The sequence below is a fragment of the Lytechinus variegatus genome, chromosome 3 (genome assembly GCF_018143015.1).
Source record: "Lytechinus variegatus isolate NC3 chromosome 3, Lvar_3.0, whole genome shotgun sequence".
Taxonomy (NCBI): Eukaryota; Metazoa; Echinodermata; class Echinoidea; order Temnopleuroida; family Toxopneustidae; genus Lytechinus; species Lytechinus variegatus.
In genome coordinates this window covers 34,160,065-34,178,627 of record NC_054742.1, presented here as the reverse complement: position 1 = coordinate 34,178,627, position 18,563 = coordinate 34,160,065, and the positions used below count along the sequence as shown (strand labels likewise).

The 18,563-nt window shown below is 34.1% G+C and overlaps 1 protein-coding gene across 1 annotated transcript; it reads right to left on the bottom strand.

Annotated features, from left to right (window-relative positions):
* Positions 1-1,607: 1,607 nt before the first annotated feature.
* Positions 1,608-12,311, bottom strand: LOC121410845. Its single transcript, XM_041603168.1, has 3 exons — positions 12,139-12,311; positions 10,359-10,643; positions 1,608-5,212 (listed from the first exon to the last, which is right to left on the bottom strand). The coding sequence occupies exons 1-3, from the start codon at positions 12,152-12,154 to the stop codon at positions 5,115-5,117; spliced, it is 399 nt and encodes a 132-aa protein (XP_041459102.1). The 5' UTR covers positions 12,155-12,311; the 3' UTR covers positions 1,608-5,114.
* Between the last annotated feature and the right edge of the window lie 6,252 nt (positions 12,312-18,563).

Genomic DNA, 18,563 nt, shown 5'->3' with positions numbered 1-18,563 from the left:
AACCAAACCAGTTTTGTATGAATGTGACACATTTTTTTACTCTGAATTGGGAGAGTGGACCTTTAAGTAGAAAGGAAGATTGTAGTGAGAGTTAGTTGGAAGATGGATGAGTGATATTTTATTGTAAACATATAATTTCCTGCTATACCTCCTGATATAGCTATGAATTAATGAAATATGACATGTGTCTTATCATCACATTTATTTAGAACGCTAATTGCAATGCTCATTGAAAATGAAATACCTACACACCCCTCTCTCACGGCGTTGATCTTATAATTCGGAGATATGCGCATGCGTAGGCGCGGGATAAGTGGAAAATGGCTTTATTAAGACCCTTGATATAAGATTATTATTTTTAAAAATGCGATGTATCGTAGAGTGCAGAGTCATGGTTAGGAATCTAATCTATCACAATTAGCTTTCATAGATTGAAAAGAAAACACTGACCAATAATTCGCCATAAATTCATGACGGTTTCATACAGCGGCCATTCTTAACAAAATTCAGGTTATCATTATGATACAGTATCCGTGGCAGCAAGGTGCCTAACCATCACTATTATTTTAAAGATGTAACTAATAGTATTCTGTATTGTTATTAAAGGACAAGTCCACCCCAACAAAAGTTAATAAGAATAAAAGGAGAAAAGTCCAACAAGCATAACACTCAAAATCTAATCAGAATCGGATGTAAAACAAGAAAGTTGTGACATTTTAAAGATTTGCTTAAGGGACAGATGACGTCACCCACTCACTATTTCTCTTATATCTCATTATATGAAATATTTCAATTTCTTCCTCATTGTCATTGTGAAGAGAAGATTTATTCCTATATATACATGAACATGTGGATTACCATTTTATTAACATTATGTGGTTCAGTCAAGTTGGTCATTATTGCCAAATCTGTAAGAAATTATTTATTGCATAAATCAAATGATAAAAAAATAATGAATGAATGCGGGACATCATCGACTCACTCATTTGAGCATTTTCACGGTAACTGACGTTTCATGGCACAATTTTACACACTTTTCATTGTGTGTATGATTATCTCTGAAACAACAAGTGATGGGAGTTTGATTTTTTCTTCTCCTCTTGATTAATTCTTCCTTCTTTCTCCGTCCTTTTCTCTCTCTCCGTCTTTCCCCTCTTTCTTTCTCCCCAATTTTTATTTTTTCCCATTATTTACTGTATCCTTGAAGGCTGTATTTGTTAGCTATTTGGGGATGGGTCCTTGGCTGCATGTGACTAGGAACTTCAGCTCCCTCCATATTTCTGAAAATAATACTAAAACTTGAAAACGTCATTTAATTTTGATTGCATTTTAAGCAGATTTATCTTTCTAATTCATTTTTTTTGTATGGGAGGACCTCCCCCGTTCTGTTCTCTTTCTCTTTCCCATCAAATTCCCCTTTCTCAAAATGTTATCCTTTCTTTTATCTGACATTTCAATATCCAATTTTACTCACTTTCTCTCCCTCCTATTCACTGATATTTTATCGTTCACGAAGACAGTGTATCAGATAAAATGATTGCAATGAGAAATTAATCATGTATCAACAAAGCAGATTGTGAGAAAGAAACAGACTTCAAATACAATCATAGGGATTAACGAGCGCTCTCTTTAATGGAAGGCCATTTCAATTATTTTACAAATGATACGACTTCTCAATTTGTCGTTTGTTATCATCTCAATATCTTTTTTTTAGTGTATGACTCTCAATTAATTATAGTCGTAATGTGCATTAGTGAATATAATGGCAAAGTGAAACAACAATTTCAATGAACCCTTGATAAAATCAAATCTCACAAGAATCAGTCGAAAAATGATTTCTTCAGAATTATTTACAAGCGAGAATATGGATATACTATTGAATACGTAAGTAACAGCAAATAAGATACTTTTGATAAATGCAGATTGAAAATCCTCTACAATATTACAACTGGAGAATTTTTACAAAAATATTTTGAATGATCTGTACAGGAATTTTTGTGCATGCACGGAGCTACTGTGCTTATAAAGAAACAACAACAGCTATCAAATAAATAATTCAGTTTTGTACAATTATATTGACAAGATATATATTTAGGGATGAAATAAACACTTATGAGTGAAAAAGAAGTTTACTACTTTAATAGCGCCTTTATAATAATCATTACAAATATTAGTTTATTGCCGATGAAGTTAAAGAATACAGATCAAAGTAATTCAATACAAATTTATGGTATTTATTTATGATCTCTTCGAGTTAACTTCTTAATCAGCGAGGGTATTATAGAGGTATTTTGTATTATCTGTGATAAAGGGAATACGAAAATACAGATGAAAAACATGGCATTGCAGAACCGTGTAACATTCTTAAAAACATTTCTTGATGTTAGATGTTGTATGTGGTTTGCAATAGACTCAGGTTATAATCAACATTTGCGAAACATGGTATATATTACGTTGTGAAGCATCCTTACCTGATATACATGGGCTCAGCAATCTGCATGATCTGGGTGAAGTTTTAAACTCTTGACATTCAGAAGTATGAGGGGGAATTATTTATTATCAATATCGTTATCATCATTTTATCATCATTACTGTACTAATTTTTGATAATGTTATCAATATAATCATTATGATTTTAATCATCATTATTATCAACTGTATTATTACTGCTAAAATCAATCGTATTATCATTTTTTCTACCTTTGTAATATCCTATCATTATCATTAATAATAATCATTGATTCAACGAGGAAACCAAAAAAATCAAGGAATACAAAACTGTGAACAAGATATATTGAATGATTCACATGGACGAGCCATTATGACTCGATGTTTTTTTTTATGTTGTCCATTAAAGTCACATTAATATTTACCTCATGAATTACCCGCGAGGTGGTGCAAGACTAAAAGGAACTTTGTAGGAAACTTTCGAAGCAAACGAAAGGCCTTTGACCAATTGCAACTTAACTCTTTGCAACCCCATTTACGCTTAATCTGTAATTGAATGTAAGTTTCTTGTTAAGCCAGGTTATTCTTCTCAAAAAGGAGCAAATTTAAAAGAAAGAACAAATGTCTATACGAAATTATAGATGAACGATTTGGGGGAAAAGATAACTGTTCGACTTTCCTTGTATCTTAGAAGACCGGATGTTTACCTCCTAATAAATTCAAATCAAGAAAAACGAGATGGATATAATTTTAGTTGAAGCGTATAATTATGAACATCAGACATCGTTTGTCTTATTCATTTTTGTTGCTTTGATAATCTGGAATCACACTTGGTTCCATATTCACCGCTATAGCATTAGACTTATATAACATTTATATATGTTTATGAAGTCAGTACAGTTAAAATATTATTTACAGCTGTTTATTCGTTCTATATATGATTGGAGATTATACACATGTCAAAGCAATACATATTACTATTGTTGCATTTATGCGGCAAGCTGCTTATATTCAGGTTAATAAGAAGTAATTGATCTTTATATCATGATTAGCGCTATAGAAACTTGTCGTGATGCTGATTAAACCATATGTATTGTTTTAAATGCAAATGCTATGATATTCTGTTTACCACAAATGATACAAATCAGGACAATAATGTCAGTAAACTTGTAGAATTAAGATGACGTCACTGACTACGTAGCACACCTATTGTTGTGAAATGGCTTTCTTTCACATGATCCATGGTTAATCTTGTTAAAGTCAATTCGTTTTCCTTTCAACCAAATTATGGTTTTAAATGAAGAAGAAAATGAGTACGATAAGCATGCATAATTCAAAAGCTTAACTTATATATTGAGGTTTAAACCCACATTATAACTGATCTTAATTGCATTTGAATATTATTTCCTCAATTTCCTCATAAATTGTATAATAACAATTTTGACTATTATTCGTTTATTCCATGGTATGAGGACATAGTTTTGTTTTGTTTCAAGTTTGGTTTAAGAACATATAAAACCATATTATCAATATAACCATAAAATACAATTAAATTGATTGAAAAACAAAAGTTGAAATATATTGAAGATTAAAAGAAGAGTGTAAAATAATCATATGTCCTTCCTCTTAAACCAAATTTCTTTCACTGGAAGATTCCATAATTTTTTAAAGACTTTTTTTATATCATTATTGTTGGCAATAGAGGAATATAAGCAGAAGGACGAAGAATACCAAGAAGAATTGGTAAAAAGTTATATCTATGAGTTGAAAATCAAGATTGAAGCATTTATTTCTTTCACAACCGAGAATCATTACAATTCATGGTAGAAATTTAGACTGAATTTCTTAACTACGGATTTACTTTCTCACGAGCAAGTTGTATGGTATTCAACAATATGGATATACATTATGTCAGAACTCAGTAGCATTACTGCTGTCTGGTATGCACTAAATGGTTTTTAATGAGGTATAATTGAATATGTCTTTTCGTACCACGTGAATGACTGTTAAACTACTATCATAATCAAAGACCAATTAAATGGTAAAGCACCATGCACGGCACTTAATGTTACAATTAAATACTCAAGAGAATAGCCACTTTGTAGGAATCTAAGCCAATATTCTGTTTGTATGGATTTGTCCTCAAACCTAATAGCAGGATTTCTGAAAAGCAAAGAAATGAATCAGTGCAGATACCAATCTTTAGGATCAATCGCTGTTGTTGAATAAAGATTTTTGGAGATTAAAAAACAATTCTAGTAGTTTTCTGAAAATATATATATTTTATTACAACACAAACGACATACTATATCTTCTCGCACACACTTTATTTCCTCACAGACCGGACACTACGAAAAGTAGAAATCTTCTAAAACAGTTTTCTAATCAAATAACATTTTTTCATGAAAAAATAGCTCTCGAATATCTTAAGAAGTATGATAATACGAAATGTTAGCAAAAGCTACAATGTAAACCAATATCAAAAGCTTCTCTGTCCTCATTTTTTTACAGTTGCTCTCATGAGCTGTCTTTAATCAGATGCTTGAACAAATTTGAATATGGGATTAAATGATTGAAAATTGTAAACGCAATACCGATTCCGGAGAAAAAAATGGTAATGAACTTTTTCGAAAGGTGAAAGTTGAAAGGTCGGCCCATTGACTAGGTCAAGGTTCTTCCAGTGAGCTATCCATGATCTCTTGGATGAGCCTTAGGATTCTCATTTTTCGCGGATGGCTGTCCACAATAATGTCAACATCTTCACCTACAAATAAGAAAACACAAACAGAGAGACAGAAAAAAAAAGAATGTTATAGTCTTACTTCAGGCCAAAAAGAGTCACTAAGATAGCATCATAATTGTTATCGGCATTAATCAAGGTATTTTCATCAACACTTAAAATTACATGGCAACTATTTGAACCTTTACGAAACTCCCTTGTTATTTTATTTCGGGTGATTAATCTGCCCTACACGCTAATCAGAGGCACAATAAGGAGGTTGATTTTTTTTATTTCATGCATTACTCAGTTCGCAAGAAAAAAACGATAGTTCTTATATCAGTGATTATTTTTTTGATAGGATATTGTGTACATGAAAAGTCACATCGGTCAGATTCGCTTGAAGGCATGATGCTGCAAATACAATGCAATTGTTGTTTGTTAAAAAAAGGAAGCGAGAGGGGCAGCAGTCTACCTACCCGCGAAACCACAACAATATCTGTGTAAAATATTGAAGAAAAAAATAATTTTTAACGTTGATGAGAACTCATGTATGTAACCTTGATACGCAGATCCCCATCGATGCATTTTTGAAGGTTCACTGGGTGAATATCACTGAACGACTCTCAAGAGGTGGTGGGATTTACTTACTTGCTTTTAGCACAGATATAAAATGTATAGGTAAAATAAGTAAAATGGAGAATGCAAAAACAAAATGAAAAAAAAATCAAACAGTAATTTGTTGTAAAGGTGGCCTCAGTGAATAAAGGATTGGAACTTTATCGGAAGTTGGTAGTTTATAGAAAATACATTTCTGTGCATTTTTGGCTCGCTAAATTATAATCATATCACATTGGGATTTTCACTGCATACCTTCTTAGTGTAAATCCATTCATATTGCATGACCCTATCACTCACAGTAATTTCGTGTGTCTCTCCTCTCTTCTCCCCTCTTCCTCTCTCTCCGCTCATTCTCTCCTTCCGTCTTGTATCTTGCTATCTACCTCTCACACCCACACCCTCTCTAGAGCATGCGTTACCCTACCCTTTGATACCAAATTTTAAAGTACTTTGAACTTCCACTACTATCCCCATTGCCATAATCCGTCCAACGGATTACGTTTCCTTGGATAGGTTCCCTTAAAATGGTTTAGGAAGAAATGACATTTTTCGAACCATTAGGTGCTTCTTTCTCATCACATCCCCTGTGCTTAATTAACACCGATCAAAAATCCATATTTAGCACATCCTTTGCCAATACGTCGGACCTACCATGATACAATCATACCTTCCTGACTGCACATTAACCCATGTTACACCGGATTTCCTACCCGAGACCAGTCTCGTGGCGCCCCGAGACTATTTAGGAAATGATTTCGATGATTTGGATGTGCTCTGAACTCCATGGGGACAATATTAATTATAAAACTTTCTTGATTACGAAGGATAATCCTCATTAAGAGCTCCTGTTTGCCAAGCACCTATATCAATCAAACCAATTTTCCCCTCATATCATTAAAACGAACTTCAAAATCATAAATCAGTCCCTCCATTTTGAACCTTAGTTGTACATTAGTTGTACATTAGTTGTACAAATCATTAAAAGGAAAAAAATTGGAAATAATAGATTATTGAAAAATATGAACTGGTATCAGCATGTGAGATATAATTGAAGGAGTGTCATTTTTTTATTAATATCTATCTCACAATAGGCTGTATTGCTATAGAATCTTTTAGTAATAAAGTAAGTTGTATAATATATCAAAGTTGAGTGATATCACAATACCACCCATTCTCAGCTGGCCATCTTTCGATCGCTTTTATCATGATTTTCTCTCCTTCTTTGATTTCTCTTGGCAATAAAGAGGAAATTACTTGAATCAAAGGAAATTTTTCAAAACTATTCTTGCTCTATCTCAAATTTAGGGAATTTTTATGACTAAAGTTCACATTAAACTTGTAAACGCAAAATGATCTCCTACACACGAAAACAACCTTTGGCCCAATATGTCTTATTATTACAATTTGGTAGAAAACTGTTCTATCTCGTGTATATTTGTAGTAAAATAATCTGAAGGCCGTATTCTGTCACACCTAATTGGACAAAAAACAGCTATATATAGCAGAAAAAGAAAAAAATCTTAAATTTGTATGGGTCCAAAAGCTTTCATATTATATTCTTTTTGCCAACCTTTGTACTAAACATTAAAATTTATATCGCATCACCTGATTGGTTTGAATAAATGTATATCACTTAATGCTGAACAAAGTGTAAGGTAATATAACGTAATATACAAACTAAACCATGATTTTATTTTACCAATCAGACATTCTAAATCTATCCATAACATATTATTGATCGAATGGCTTGTCATAAACCAGTAATAAAATAAACATCAGTGTTCATTTTGTTTGACCCCAAATTCAAGGAAACTTTGGGGACAAACGCATGAGTCATTATTTATGTCCTTGTTCTTGTCATCCTTATTGAAACGTGTCTCAGGATTTAATTCAATGGTGTAAAATTTGCTATATGTCTAGACATATCAACACTACAAATTTAGTATCAAAGCGTTTTCAAGTAGGAGTCAATCAAATTATCAATGACCATAAAGTGTAACGTATAAATCATGGATCGATCATACCAAGAGAAATTCAGAAAAGGCACGGTATTTAATCTGTTATAATTTCTCTCCAAATCAATAATTATACTTCAATTAAAGGATGTATGTAATTATGAACATGATTTTTTTACCACTCACTCAATTTGAAATAGTCACGCTATGAAATGTATGGCCTGGCCAGTTTCTAAAATATGCAAGACTTTATCATTATCTATAGAGGAATTTCATTTCTGTCGCTTCTTGTAGTTTTTATCTTATTTCCTTTACTCCCGGTAATTTTTCACTTCAACCCCGCTCCACCTCTCTCTTTCTTTTCTTTCCCAAAATCTACTGATTTCTCCCTCCCTTCGTCTCTACATGTATAGCAAAGAGTATTTACTTAATTACATGTACTTTATACAGCAATTTTGCTATGTAATTGTTTAAATTTATTATGGTTTATTAGTCTGTCTCTCACACCCCCCCCTCCCTCCCCCTCTCTCGCTCTCGGTAATGTATTGAAATAGAATATTCGAATGGTGCAATTATTTACGTCACGAAATTGAAAGATAATTATCCGCATGATATGATTTATAAGCAACATATTATTATTCAAACAAACCCCCACGTTCCCGCTGTGGCCATGCAAGTAATTACAACTACCCCCTGATTTTCCTCCATAATTATATTCCCATTGCCATTTACGTGGCTGGTTGAATTAAAATGGATAGTCAGTGGACATTGGTGGAGCCAGATTAAAGTATAAATGAGTTAATGCGACCACATTAATAACGTGATTTAGCACAGGGAGCTAGCTACCTGTATATGGGTTGACCGTTATTTTCCTTCTTTTTAGTTGACGATTTTGGAATGAGATACCAACTGAAATTATGTAGTGTTATGATACTATAAATATTGGTAATCTTTTCAGATATGGTGAGAAGACGAGACTAAGAGATGAATATTATTCATATCACAACTATTTGTTAAATACATTAATAAATCTGCAAGACTTGAACCCCCTTGACAAGTGGATACCATGCGCGACCCCCCCCCCAAAAAAAAAAAAAACACGTACAAAGGATGTCTTTTTCAAAATTCGGCACGTTACGTATGTAACGTAATAAGGGTGTCAAAAACACTAAAATGATAAAAAAGGGTATTTATTTCGCTTGGAAAGCTAACGTGTTTAGGGTCGAATTTGCGAGGGTATAAAAAATTAGTCTAAAGAGTTTTATAAAGGGTGTACTTCTTGCCCAACAATCAACGTGTTTAGAGTGCGATTTGCGCGAGGTGTGGGAGGTGGGGCCGTACCATAAACCCAATGATGTAGGTAATACCGACGACCGTGACATAACAATAAAAATATCGCTGTAGGCCTATTTGTTTAAGGATTCAATTCAGGGAATACTTGCCAAGAGTATCGTTTTGTTTCCAATACTGAATAACGATAGGGTTTCCACGGCAATACTTGTTAAAGGACAAGTCTACCCCAACAAAAAGTTTATTTGAATAAAAAGAGAAAAATCCAACAAACATAAGACTGAAAAATCGGATGTTAAATGAGAAAGTTATGACATTTTAAACTTTCGCTTCATCACAAAACAGTATAATGTTGTATGCACATCCTGGTCGGAATGCAAATGAGGAGACTGATGACATCATCCACTCACTATTTCTTTGTATTTTATTATATGAGATATGAAATATTCTAATTTTCTTCTCATTGTTAAGTGAAACAACGATAATTCCTCCCTGAACATATGGAATTAGCATTATTTAAGACTATATGGTTCAGTCAAATTGGTCCATATTGTCAAATTTGTAAAAAATGAAATATTGTATATTTCAAACAATAAAAACAAAATAAATAGTGAGTGAAGGACATCATTGACTGTCTCATTTGTATGTATCTGAGTTGTGCATATCACTGTTTTTTTTAAAGTAAGCGAAACTTTAAAATGTCAAAACTTTCTTATTTTACATCCGATTTTGATGAAATTTTCAGCGTAATGCTAGTTTGATTTTTCTCTATCTATTCAAATCAACGTTTTCCTGTGGTGAACTTGACCCTTAAGGGGTGCATTTTCAGAATATGGAAAATAATTGTTTAGGGTGCTTTTCGAGACCCCATGGTCGCGCATGGTATCCAATCATCAATGGAAGTGGCCCCCGGGACTTGAACGGAGAAGTTTCCCCCCATAATGATTTCAGTGGGGGAAACGTGATACAGGGACTACTACCAAAAGTAGGGACTGAAATTTTGAAGCAAGGGGAAGGGAGGGAAAGGGGAGTAGGGAGGGCTTGACTGAAACCGACTTAAGACAAATATAAACAGTTTTGTATTTTTTTCCTTTCTTTTGTTCTCTCACTCTCTCTCTCTTTCCCACTCAACTTCTCCACACCTGTTTTATATGGATACATTTCTTCCTCTTAAAGAAAAAAACCCATGTCATCTGCATTTTTCTTCCTTTCTTTTCGTCTGTCTACATTGCTTCTAAAATAAAATAGTTGGTCTGGTGGCGTAATTGTCATTGCTGTTATCCACGCATTCGAGACAAAAAAGGTGCACAGGGTTTAAAACTTACCTTGATTTGCCAAGTATTCTGGTGGTGACTGTCGGAGTTGGGCATTTTCTTCTGGTAAGTAACCACTGAGATCTATTGTGGAGGGGTCGACGGCAAGAAGACGGGCGGCGGGAGACTGGGGGTCGATGTTAGCAGGGACACTGAGATCACGGTCATCCGAGAAGAATGTTCTTTTGCCGATATGTACATGGCAAAGCTTAGGGTGTCGACCTTTGCAGAAGGAACTCTTTGAACTGTGAGTCAGGTGAAATGTGGCACATAGTGCTATCAATACCGAGAATAATGCTGTGTGGGGGAAAAAACACAATAACCAGTAATTAAATAAAGTATAAGCGCAACATTTAGTGTCAATAATTGGCTTTCAATAATAGGTTGAATCATACACATTATTATTAGGTAAAATTGATTAAGCATTTAGCATTATAATATACCATACAACAATTCCATAGATTGACAATTTCATCGTATAGCATTCAATTTGTCGATTTAACTATAAACGTGGTGAAATATAAAAATCCGCAGATTAAAATAATGCACAGGCTGTAATATAAAAAGAAAATTGGTCGCTTTCTGCATTTCATCTCCTTTTCACACTCATATTATGGCATGATTACCACTGAATCATTCGGGTGTATACAAAGATTCTTTATATCTTTCTGTAAAACGAACAAATAATCGAATAATGTAAACTTTTGAGAACTAACACTTTCATTTATTTTATTTCGCTACGGTACACGTACATCAGCCATTTTGAGAATTACCTCACCCCTTTCAATTTTGTACAAACACCCTCGAATGTTCACCGATTCTTCATTGACAGCCTCTAATCTGTAGTTACAGACACTGATTGAAACCAATACCCAACAATTGAGTCTTCAGACAAGACTAGCACAAATACAAGTTAGTGAGAGAGGCCTCTTTTGCTCAAGTCCCGGTCAGGGCCTTTTATTCAGACTTTATTGCGAAAGATTTGTGCAGTATTCTAGCAGTCAAGAGTTGAACGCTGGAAGCAAGCACGGAGAGTTCACCTGGCGATTCCAAACGCCGTTTTAGGATTTGAAAAATCGAGTAATTTGAAAGAGTACGTCTATAGTCACGTGAACCTCACAAAGTCGAGGTGGTCCACGGCTCCACGTTATGATTGTGTCAAATTCGGTTTGCAGAAGCAAATCACAGAAGATGAATGTTAAGAATTAATCTTGACAACAAATAAAAACCTGCAATTATACTGAACTGAAAAGTGAAGAAACACTTTACTATTTAGACCTACAAATTAGTGCAATCAATGTGTTTATCTGTAAAGAGTATTAACTTTTACACCGTGATTTGATGAAATGGTTGAAGTATGTCCAGTTGCAAGAAATATTCAGGTTAGAATAACCAAAGCGACAAGTAGAATAAAAAAACGATGGAAAAATTAAGCTTACTTTACGGTGGAAATGCAATCACTGTATGAAAAGAAAAAGAAATTAAAGGGTTCGTAAAAAGATAGAAGGGGGAGAAAGAGACAGAAAAGGGGAGAAGGGAAAGAGATCGAGGAAAATAAGAGATGAAGAAGAGAGAGGTATAGAGGAAAGATAGGACGACATTTATCGAAGACAATTGAAGGAATATCAACCCATATGAACTGAGAATAAGTACATCTAATTCATACCTCAATCAATAAAACAACCAATTGCATTTCTTAAGAAACACATTTCTAAACATGATAGAAATAGTGAAATTTTAAGTGATGGGTAGATACAAATGATATCAAAATTGCAAAAAATAAAAGGCTTACACTGTGTGAGATCCATAGATTACTGGATGAAAAAAAAACAGGCTGACTGTAATGAAATAAAGAAATCTTATCGACACCAGAGGAATATGAGTGAATAAATAAACGCCTTCTAATCGAGAGTCGGAGAGGTGGTCGTGGCGGAGAAAATCGCTGTACTGGAGTGAGAGGTGACTTACCCACTGCTTTTAAAATGATTCCAAGTGCGTTCGCAAGGCGCCACCGCGCGCTCTACTGATGATGACAAGCAACAGATTGGTTATACATGATTGTATATGGAGTTTCTATATCACTGATCATCTTCTAATAGGGCATACTAATGTTTTGAGGTATATGCACACCAATTTCATGACCTACATAATATCATACTCGATCAAATAACCAAATATATATTCATAAACCTATAGATAAATGATCTTCCAACATTACATCCGTCATACTGGCCAGAAAATTTCGAACGATATTCCGGACTACATAGAGAAATCCTTGTCAACAACTAGCTGCAAGTATAAACAACCAACAAAATGTTGTTGCCCTATGTTTGAATATCTTCATATTTTATGTATTTTGGGGGGTATTTAAGTTAACATGATTATGAACTATGTGCAATTGTTTTCCTCTCGTCGCAATGTTGTACAGTTTGCTCAGTTGTTAATACCCATCTTCCCCCATTCTGTTCTTCCTCTCTCGATTCCATTCCTTATTATCTCCGCTCTTTCCTACCTCATCTTATTTTGAACTGTAGTCTACAGATGTACATCAGCTTTTGTTTCTCAGGGACCTGCGCCTTCTTCTATGAACACAGTTTGCATACATTTTATATTCTTTTTGAACAAAAAAATGTTCCGACTTAAATTCACAAAATGAAGAATCTGTGAAATGAGAAGAAAAAGTTTATGTGAAATGGAATGGAAAAAACACGACCCCTTATAGGGCTTCATTGTTGCGTAATTTCCTACGGACCAGACATCCAAAATCACATACGCCTTCAGTTTAAATATTTTTTTATGTATATTTCAACTCTCATCATGACAAAATGTTTATATTAGCCATTTTATTAAATTACACTGTTGGTACATTGAGTGTGATTTATAGTTTTGAAGTCCCATTGGGTTTTTAGAGAATATTTCCTTCTGTTTTATTGCTTCTAATTACGCACTATTCAAATTATATATGTATCAGTGTTGTAGTCAAGGCTCAAACCTCCAAGGCTAAGGCCAAGGCCAAGGCTTTAATACCCAAGGCCAAGGCTTCAATAACCAAGGCTGAGGCCAAGGCATGGAAACCCAAGGCCAAGGCCAAGGCCTGAAAACCTCAAGGCCAAGGCCAAGGCATTTCAATCGTACAATATATGGGAAAAAAGACAACAATGCTTAGGCGGCATACATGACACACAGGACCAAATGTATAAAAGGTGTGAGCGAGCAAAAATGTTTACCCTTGTACATTTAAAACGAAAATAATTTTATGATAGATCATGTAGATTTAGACATCAAATTAAAATAAACATATATAGTTACATTTGTACAATTCATTATTGTTCTAGGCGATTCACATTGCAATAATTATTATTACCAAGGTGATCTGATCATGGCATGCCCATTCTCAACATGTCTTTCTCCTCTACCTGGGACAGGGGAGGCAGAATGTATTTTTTTGGGGGGGAGGTCAAAGCCAAAAATGCACTTACAGTATAAGTCAAAATGAGAATTTTGGTGCAGTTCAGCAAAGCTTTTTTAAGTGATTTCTAATTGATAAGACAGATGTTTTGATTTAGGCTTTAATTTCCCGCTATAGAAAGCATAGCGAGCAAGTGGTTTTGAAAAAAAATCAATTTTGAAGTTGTAAAACTCGATTTTGGGTCAATTTAATGGTGCCAATCACTGTTAAAAGGGCATCCTTGCGAGATGTTGTAATAAGAAATGAAATTTAAATATTTTGAGCTGTTTTTGTAATCATGAAAAAGGTGTGCATCTTACTAAACAAATTAACGCGAGCACAAAACACAAGCAGAAATTTTTAGTGACCAGAAAAGGAAGCTGTTCTGGACTGCATTTAGTGACTCATAAATAGGATACATAACTCACCAATCAAAAAAATGCGAGCGCAAAGCGCGAGCCTCAAAAATTTGTATTATTCCGATCTAAAAACTAGACATTCTAAGCATTTTTTTGTGTAAATTGAATGCGAACCTTACTTAACAATAATTTATGCAAGCACAATCCAAAATTTGTTGATTTTGAAACCTAAAATTTTGCTCTGTATGCCATGCTTGGCCCCTCAAAATTTTTGGCTCATCATGCCATTGATACCATAGCCCATTTGGAAATGACGAAATTGAAGTTTGTGTTCAAGTTTACCGAATCTTTTCAGAATATCATTAAGACTTAAAACATTCTTGTTGGTCAAAGAAAATAATAGAAGGAAAACCTAATGGAATAGAAATCAACCTTGTTATCATTCTTTAGAGTAAGCTATTTTTAGAGTATGAAAATTGTTGTCAAAATTGTAGTCAGATCTGTCAGAATTATTCCTGTCATAAAATCACTATAATCAGTGGCGTACCGTGGGTCACGGCATTGGGGGGCACCAGCAAAAACTTGGAATTGCCTAGTGAGCGCGCAAAGCGCTCCCAGTTGCCAGGTATTCTGAACTAATAGAGATATTTTTATAAGGACAGTGCCAATAAACGGACATGTATCTCACTAGTCAAATAATGCGAGCGCGAAGCGCGAGCTTAAAATTTTTGATATTCAAACCTAAAAAGGGACATTACAATCAATCTTTTGTAATCATGATATGTACCTGTCTCGTTAAATAATGCGAGCGCGAAGCGCGAACTGAAATTTTTGTAGATATTGACCCCAAACAGGAAGATTTTAAGGACTATATTTTAGGAATCTTTTATCTATTAAGATTATACACATCTCACCATAGTCATCTAATGGGAGTGCCAATAAGCGCTTGCTGATTTTGTTAGAATTACATCTAAACATGCACATAAAGCACTTGTAATCATGATTAACAATTAACATACCCATCTCACTAATCAAATTTTTCGAGCGTGAAGCGCGAGCTGAAAATTTAGGAAATTCAGACCTGAAGAGGGGCATTTTAAGGCTTGTTTGTAGGAATTCAAGAAGGACTTACATAGTTCACTAACCAAATGATGCGAGCGCGAAGCGCGAGCTGAAAATTTTTGATATTCAGATCAGAAAACAGAAAAAGGAACAATTTAAGGACTCATTCTAGGAATTGATGGAGAGCAGACATCTTTCACCAATCCACTACTTCGAACGTAAGCACGGACAGGAAATGTTTTATATTAAGACCTTAAAATGGGACAATCACTTACAGTATTCGTGAAAAAGAAGCATACTTTTGTACATGTAAAAGAATAACTCGAAGTGCGAGGAAATATATTTGGTAGTTTGGTGTATATTGACTTGAAAACGGGAGGTTTTAGTATAACAGGATTATATATCTCGGTAAACAGACAATGGGAGCACCAGGAACAATGAAGACATATGCCCTGAGCAAATTATGTTTCATTTATATGAAAAAAAATGTTTCTTATGTAATGTAACATAACATAATTATAACATTATAATGAACATTGTCTTCTTTCCCACTACGTTTCTCTTCCTTTCTCCCTCTTTTCCTCCTTTTTTAGTCAGCCGATGGGGGGGGGGCACGTGCCCCCATGCCCCCCTGTAGTTACGCCACTGACTATAATCCTAATCGTAATTATTATCATTATTATTGATATTGTCATTATCCTTATTAGTCATGATTACGTCATATTACCAATAAATAATATTAATTTTCATCACTTCTCTTTGTTACATAATTATGTGATGATAATTGCAATTGATGGCACTGCTAAGTACACATACTGCTTCTGTTGCTGCTGACTGGTAGTATTTAGTGTCATTAGATGTACAGAACAATTGAAACATTTATAATTACTTGTATAAAACAAATGAAAAGTACAAAATACAAAATGCCTTGAAAAAGCCTTGAAAATGCCTTGAAAATGCCTTGAAATTTCAAGGCTCAAAATCCTCAAGGCCAAGGCCCTCTCAAGGCCAAGGCCTGAATGTTCAAGGCCAAGGCTTTGAAAAAATAGGCCTTAAGGCGCCTTAAGGCCAAGGCCGAGCATCAAGGCACTACAACACTGATATGTATCATCATCATCATTATTATAATAATAATTGTTATTATTATCATTATTATTGTTATAATCATGATTATTGTTATAATCATGATTTTGTTGTATTATTATTGCTATTATTATCATAATAACGTTGCTATTTTTATTTTGACATGGTTTTGATAAATGTAAACATAGATTATAAAGGGCTGGCCAATACGCATTCATCCTTTTACATCGCGTGTTTCCAAGATCTAACAATGCCAATAAGTACAATTATTTGTTTTCATCACATTACAAACCCATTGCCTACTAGAACGAGATGGTCTGTGTATACACTGATAGGATTCACATAACTCAGAACTGAACGGGTTAATTGATTAATTATTTACTCGCCACATTTGATGCAGAACAAACAGCAAGCACGTACACGTGTGTTTGGATATTTTTAGGCTTATTACAAATCAAACCATTTTGCATTGTTATCTATGCGAACAATAATGAAACGATCGTGTTATTTCACGTCAAATCGTTCTGGAAAAAAATATTTTCTTCAAAGAAAAAACATTGTTATAAATATGCGAATCCATGCAGGGTGCGTGGTGGGGGAGGGGGTAGAAGGCAAAGAGGGCAAGCGTTCCAGACACTTTTACCTCTTATCGCACATAAAAATACATTTTGATTTTTAATTTTCATTTTAAAGAACCAACCTCTTTTATTTTACCAACTATAGGCTTGTTTTCTTTCCCCATTTTGTTTTGTCCGTCATTTTGGTTGTCGTTTCCTTGTTTTGTGATTTTTTATTTATTTATTTCATTTTATTCTTATTTTTTCATTTGTTTTACTGTGGGGGGGGGGGGGTGATTACAAACCTTTCTATAAAGGGATAACAATTTTTGTTTATTTGCTTGCAATATTTCCGTGCTCCTTCTGTCATCCTGATCTGGCTTTGACTGTGAGGAATGATAATATATCCCTTAAAATTGAGATGGTTAACTTCTACAATCAATGCATATAAGATTTCATTGCAATGAATGAAATTTTACTTTCATGTCCAAAGATTCCACTATTCACACATATCGACGTATATACCTTGAATATACCGACGTACGCTTAAGTGATTTCATACCTAAATGAAGTTACACATTTTGACAAAAAATAGACCAGTTCGTAGTTACTTCATGGACAATTTTGGTCAAATGGCCTTTCATTTCTTTCATTATGATAGTCAGATTTAAAAGCAAAATATCACGTAAGCTTGCCTTACATAGCAGTATGAAGAAACTGAATAGACCAGGTGACTAGAATAGCACACCAATGAACACTTTATGAAGGTATTTGTTTCATTTCTACTTTGAATGCATATAGCATGTTGCACAAAGTACTTGGAAAACTATGAAATACCAGTCGTTCGTGGACGCATTGTTGTTTTTTGTGGATGTAAATGAAAAACACAATTCAAAAAAATATATGAATAATCAAGACATCAAATTTGGTGCTTGTTTCATTAGATTTTAAACCACAATTTCACTTTAGTACCAAAGACCCTCCTCTGATCATGCGCAGAAAGGAACTACGAACTGGCTTATTGTGTAGTAACTTTGCAAAATGGTTCAGGAAATGTGATTTGAACGTTTCTTTTGTTATGACAATAATTCATTAATATTGTATTCGTTCGAAAAACCTGTGAACCAGTTAATATGAAAGGATCTAGAGCTTTCATCTGTTTGTTATAAAAAAAAACCGACATTAAATCAGCGCGTGATTAAAAATGAAAAACGAATAGGCCATGTGTAAAATATATTCCTTTCTTCATTCTGAGCAATTTGCTTGAAGACTGCTTTCTGTTACTGTGTGCAAAAAGTGATTTTCTTCATATTTATTTTGAGAAATATGAAATCCTAAAAAGGTTGGCACATTTCACGGTCGATTGCTTGACGTATTCAGCGAAACAAATAATGATAAATATTGGCTTTCATGTGTGCTCAATCTTCCTGCCCGCATCTCTGAAATCACCTGTCCCTTCCATACTAATTGTCACGTCATAAACAAGCAAAGAACATTATGATTTCAAATCGTTATGAAATAAACTAATCTTCTTTTTAATATCCAATCTGATACACTATACTATAGGTTCTCCATCCAATTTCGCATCTAGTGCATGCAAAAGTAAAGATAGGTCATTTAATTTCGCACATACTGCATAAAAAAGTTTAAATAGGTCATTCAATTTATTAACAGGGCAGCAAAAATCACCAGTCGGCATTCAAATTCG

Excerpts from the sequence above, each read along its gene's own strand:
- LOC121410845 (XM_041603168.1), bottom strand. Across the intron at positions 5,213-10,358 it reads AGAATACTTGGCAAATCAAG|GTGAAGATGTTGACATTATT; the intron begins GTAAGTTTTAAA and ends TCTTATTTGTAG.